A 6,000-nucleotide genomic window follows, 5' to 3' on the forward strand; every position below is an offset into this window, starting at 1 on the left:
CACATCTTATACTTCCAAATCATTCTGGGCCTGAAAAGAGATTATAAACGTTCATTTTACCTTGACCAAGCATCTGGAGTTCTTCAGGTCCTTTTACTCTCTTTTGCAATCAGAACTGACCTTCTCTAGGTAGATTCCTGACAGTGGTATATGTCATTTAACAGCTTGTTCAGACATACCTTCACTGTACCAAAACTGCTTGCACCTATCTGACTCCTAGGGTGATACACCTTCCAGAAGTCATCTCATCTTTTCACATTACATCCAGCAGACAGTAAGGGATTAGACAGTCCAAAGCAAAAACTTCCCTATGCAACATTTTCATCTCCTGCAGAACTGCTTCCCCAGGCCCTGTCTGCTCTATGTTGAGCTTTATTCCAGTGTTGAAGACTCCAGGCATAATGTTGTGATGAGGAAGAGGGTTTTTTTTTATATGTACTTTATTGAGGTGCTAGGCTTTGTAATGTATGGGATACTGCATGATGTCACCCACAGTTATATCTCCCACATAACCAGAGGAGAAAGGAATTTTCTTTGACTTCAGCTGTGTTTGCTCACCACCTGCTGACCAATGCCCATCCTGTCTCTGAGCAGCAACTAGTGGCCCCCTCCAGTTTATGTACTAAGCTTGTCATTCTGTGGTATGGAATATTCCTGTGGCCAGCTCAGGGGCCAACTCCTGTGAATTCCCAATGTTCATGACCTTTGAATCAGGCAAAATCTGAGAAAAGTTAGGATCTGAGCACCTGCAAGGGTAGCCAGGGGCTGGACTTGGGCTTGTGCATGATGCTGTACACACCGAGGGGCAACCAGAGATATACGCTCTAGCACTATTCTGCAAACACACTTACACTGTGACTTGCCCACGACCATATTCCAGAAATTTTGGGTTGCTCTATGATGCACTATATGATTAGGCACCATCTTACAGCCACCTGTACAGTTTCAAGGTATCACCTGCCTCTCCGCACAGTTTCCATGCAGAACCTTCTGAGTATGAAGATTGAACAAGCTGTTGGTAATTTTTCTAAGGATCTTTTAATTATTCTTTATTTGTTTTGCAGTCCTGTAACAATTACTGACTGTGTAAAACCAGTTTGTTTGCCTGCAACCAGTCTGATGGTAGAAAGAAATGCTGTATGTTTTCTTACTGCCTGGGGGAAAAAAAGAGGTAAAACATATTCAGACCAATTGGAAACTTGGGAAAGTTTTCAAATACTATTTCAAAATATGCGCAATCAGAAGTTACCCGGCAACATTATTCTTTTTATTTCTTTTTCTCAGAGCTTGCCTTTTTTCCTTCTCATTGCTTGCATAAACTGAATTCACTTAGCAAGAGAAAAGAGAATGAATAATTAGATATAAGACTTTGCCACCTTTTATCTCTATCTGGTTTAGTCTTTCTTCTGCTTCCGTATACACTGTATTTGCACAAATAAGGACTATACTCAAATAATGCCCTTGCCTTTAATTTTGATCTTCAGTTATACTTTTTTTTAAACATCTGAATTAAGCTTGCACTTGCCTTCATGTAGACCAAACATTACTGTCTGCATAGACTTCTACAGGGATCTGCATTCACTAAGAGGTCTTTTCCAACATAAACTATTCTAAGATTCTATGATACATGGGCAAGTCTGAAGACTAAGCCCAAGTCCAAGCACTAGCCTTAAGACCTTGTATCATATATAAGATGGCATCCCAGGAACTGTGAAGCCTTTAAATCAGAGCTTGCTCAGATCCAGCCATCTTTGGGGCACAGGCAAAATGAGTTCAAGCTAAAGGTTTTTAATGTCAGTAAAACCCTTACCTAAATTGTGTTCATAGCCTAGCATTAAAAATCAACCATGTGGTCTCCTGGTGCCCAGCTCTCACTCCACCCATGCTGATGACTGAGTATACCCAGCACTCTTTGATCTGCTTTTACTGCAGCAGGAGGCAGTTCCTCATCCCTGCAGCTTCCAGCAGTGATGCTGGCATCTGTCCTCATTCAGTCCCAGCTCCTACAGACACATTTTTGGCCTTGCCGAGATATATGCAAGGGGTGCCCTTCCCACCCCATTTGCCAGACACCACTTTTTAATAATCCATCTGTAAACAAAAATCAATGAATTCTTTTTTGTGTGTGCATCCATAAAATTAAAAAAAAAATAACATGAAAGAAACATGACCCGGCCTCTGACTTTCACCATGAAAAGTTTAGACATAGATTGTAGAGCTTTTTTACCCTTCCTGTGTTATTTGGCTACAAAACTGATGCTATGGAAATAATGCTTAAGATTAATCACTCTAATTCTACTGTAAGTCATCTAACTCATCAGAATTATTGAGAAACACTTTTCTCTAGCATAAGCAGTAATTACTGGCTTTCCTCTCACCTTTTTCCCCTTTGTTACCTTGTAAGTTTTTCTTTTTTCATTCAGCTTGCCACACGGTGGCAGCTGCTTCATATCTTCTAGTGATCACAGCCACAAAAAAATGCTACAAACCAGATTTCTTCTGGAAATGCATTAGGATGGAAAAATCAACAGACCATTGTTGCATTTAAGCAGTGGGAAAGAGGGTCCTGCCATGTCTTGCAGCTTGATCACCAAACCAACAGGGGAGGGAGAGCAGTCAGAATCCCACATCTAAATTTTGGGAAAATTCAGCTTTGGCTTCAGGAAAATTCTCCTTGCCTGGAAAACACTTTAGGCTTGAAAGAGTTTGAATTAATGTAAAGTGATTACAGGCTAACATTGAAATAATCAGTTGGTACTGCATCATGGTGAAAAACTAGAAAGCAATACAATGGCTCAGATTACATAGCATATGTTTTTATTTATTTAGTAACATTTTGCAAAATAAAATACTCTCTGCTTGTTGATGCTAGGTATGATCCAAGCTCAAAAAAAGTTGGAAGATTTAATAAGGTCCTTCAAGGACCTCAGAGACTTCAGTAGAGCTGGGTTCGGATCCCAGTTCTTTCATTACTGAGGCTTCACAGCTTCACTGGATCACAACACCCAGGCTACGATTTATAATTGTTATATTTTCTTGCTTGTTCATAAAGGTACCAATGCAGACAACAGATTAAAAGATGTTGAATTCCCTGTACTTGAAAATGAAATATGTAATCGCCCTTAATTTATGAATGAAGTGTCAAAAATAATGAATTCTGTGGTGGATTTACATTTGGAGGCATAGATAACTGTGAGGTAAGAATAATCTAGCTTTGAGTTTAAGCAGGTCAATGCATATAATTTGTATTTTCAAGGCTCAGAAATAGCTTCAGCAACTCAACATTTTTGCATGAAGCCTAAGAACTGAGGTATACACAGCATTTTTTTCTTCACTCACACAGTCAACCAGCATAGCAGGAAACTTGTGTAGGATAATATCCTACTCATAGTAGCCTAGTGTTGTGAATAACCCTCTCACCTGAAGTAAAGGCCGTAATATACTGCTTGGGCTTTACTTTGTTCTTAGAGATAAAGGTGAAACTAGTGATTGTTTCTGGTACAGTCTGGAGTTGTACTGCATCTTTATTTAGTCTTTATTTAGCTTTCAGTGATTCCAGTTTTCTAATTTTCACAAGTATATGAAAAGACTTTTTAAATGTGGTTTTCTTAATGGAGGCTATCATATTGGGAGCTTTTCAATAAAAAGCTGGTAACTAGTGACAGAGTCAGGAAGCAAACACAGGTCTGTCTGAGCAGATGTTCCAAATTGCCGGGGTAAATTATATGTTTGAGAGTGTGGGCAGTGCATTGATTTATAGGGCCAAAAATCATTGGACATATGTACTCATATCCTGCCATGATTGGATTTTAAGGAACAGCATTAAAGCAATTAAACTAATTTTGCCCAGTAGATAAGAGGATGTGGAAAATTAAGAAACTTCCTTTTTTGTGTTTGTAATAGGTCTCACAGTAATCTGGGGATTCACCCACATCCATGACTGGTCGATCTTCATACCAGGAAAATGGCCTGGCTGCTTGGAAACAACTTTCCGCCCCACCCCCCGCAATTCTTTTACTCCAGCAGGTCTAATAAAACACACTCCCTCTCTCTAGCGCCCTTGGGTTAGTCACATTTTGAGACCTTCAGAGTTACAATATTAATCCTGCCAGTATTTTGCTGTTTGCATGCCTAGTGTCTCCATCACTAGAGCAGTCACTTTATACTCTCTTTTCCTTCCTAGGCTGAAGTTGGAGGACCTCTGGTCTGCCAAGATAAGGACAGATTTGTCCAATATGGAGTCACCTCTTGGGGACTGGACTGTACCCAGCCATCAAAGCCTGTTTTTGTCCAAATTCCTAGTTTTGTTTCTTGGATCAAGAATGCAATGGCTTCCCACTAAATCTGGATGTCGGTTAACTTTTCTGACACAGTCTCTCTGTCAGAAACAATATTCCAAGTATGGTTTTAAAACCTGTTTTAAAAATCATGTCATAATTAATAAGAATCTTAAATAAACACCATTACTGGCTGAGCATAAGTAGCTATTGCAAAGCAATAGCCAAGTTGATCAATTGCTATTGTCTGTCAGAGCGTCTGTGTTGTACCTGTATAAGTCAAACATGTTGCATGCGGCAGCATCTTGAAGGTTCCTACTTCACCCCTCTCTTTTGAGGCATGCTCCAACTCATGAAAGTGTCTTCCTCTGTGTTCAAATGCCTGCTTTTCTCCTCTCCTGCAAGCAGCTGGCCTGTCTCTGTGTACGAGGTCTTCCCAGTGCAAGAAATTTTATCGCAAAGCAGGCTTGACCCTGTACCCATCACTAGCATCTGCTCCCCTTTCTGTAGCAGCCCCAACTCAGCTGCTAGCTTGGGTAAAAAAAGGAAAGCTGGACTGTGCCTTTGCTGTCAGGAACTGGATGAAGGTACGGTGGATCTGCTTCTTCTTGTGATTAATTCCACCCACTGTCACCACCCTAGAGAAACTGTGCTGCGCTGTGCAATCAGCTAACCTTCCTAGGTTAGATGTTTGCATGGAAAAAACAAGTACCCACTGCAGTGGGCAAAGGGGTGAGTTGGATGGCATTTGGTATGGTTAACATGTTTGTGAGGCACTTGCACAGAAATCCAGCTCTCAGTTGTGACACCAACAGTTCAGCCTGGACAAGAGTTCAGGAATTAGGAAATGTCTCAGAGGGCAAGGATGTCTCAGAAGGATGGACAAGTGAAGCCACAGTGCCACTGTGTGCCTTATCAGACTTGGCAGCTCGTGCTCCTGTGCACTCTGCAGCAGGGAGATGGAGAAAGAAAGGGTACCTGAGGTTAGTCAAGCCTCCCAGAACCTGGAACCTGATCTGGGTGCCACCCAGAACAGTGGAAAAGGACTGCCACTGAAAGTGTCAGGAAAGACTGGGTTAGTATTTCAAGCAGTACTGCAGTGATCAAAGGAAATTGCTGAGTGGGGCATGTTCCAGCAGAATCAAAAATCAACAGAAACACACCTGTCCCATTAACTTCAACTCACCCAAGGTAGTTCCAGAATTTTTAGCGGTTGTTCCAATTTTCTGTGTATCACTTAAAAACATTCCACTTTCAAATAGAAAATGTACTGACCTAATAGCAGAAGAAATCTTCACTTCCTATGGACCTGTAATCTGAACAAGGATTTCTGTATTTTTTAGTCTTCCAGCTGAATGTCTGATTTAAAGTATATTATAAATCTTTATCTGGTATTTGGATATTTTATTATTATTTTTATAAGGAACTCTGCAGAGATCAGGCTGTATAAATTTGTTTTGTGATTTTTTAAAAAAGCTACAGTTAAAAAAAAAAATTTGCATACTCTGCTTACTCCTTGATATTCTCTATGAATTATTTATGGTTTCCATTACACCTGCTCATCGATTTCTTTTGCTCATCATGATACTGTTTGAATAGCTGTTCCTTAACACAGTCTTTCTTGACAGCATCTTTTTCTTTGATTCCTTCCAGGTCCTGAATATTGTCCCGCTCTCCAAGTTCCCGCTTTCCCTCCATCCAGTCTGCCCTTAGTTTTGTACCC

At 40.5% G+C, this 6,000-nt stretch overlaps 1 protein-coding gene across 3 annotated transcripts in view; it reads left to right on the plus strand.

The window, feature by feature from the left end:
- The window catches only part of LOC113969387 (plasminogen-like), a 29,522-nt gene extending 25,030 nt beyond the window's left edge, over positions 1-4,492 (plus strand). Inside the window, exons 12-13 of one of the 3 annotated variants that reach the window (XR_003534847.1) lie at positions 3,053-3,197; positions 4,184-4,492. Coding sequence is in view for 2 of the 3 variants with exons in the window: in XM_027687039.1 (XP_027542840.1) it covers positions 3,053-3,126 (74 nt within the window). In the remaining variant the exon portion in view is untranslated. Of the gene's footprint in view, positions 1-3,052; positions 4,101-4,183 lie in introns of those variants that run through there. The other 2 variants (XM_027687049.1, XM_027687039.1) reach the window with 2 other exon arrangements.
- Positions 4,493-6,000: the final 1,508 nt, after the last annotated feature.

This window comes from Neopelma chrysocephalum, unplaced genomic scaffold, assembly GCF_003984885.1.
Source record: "Neopelma chrysocephalum unplaced genomic scaffold, ASM398488v2 Primary Assembly neopelma1_23, whole genome shotgun sequence".
Lineage (NCBI taxonomy): Eukaryota > Metazoa > Chordata > Aves > Passeriformes > Pipridae > Neopelma > Neopelma chrysocephalum.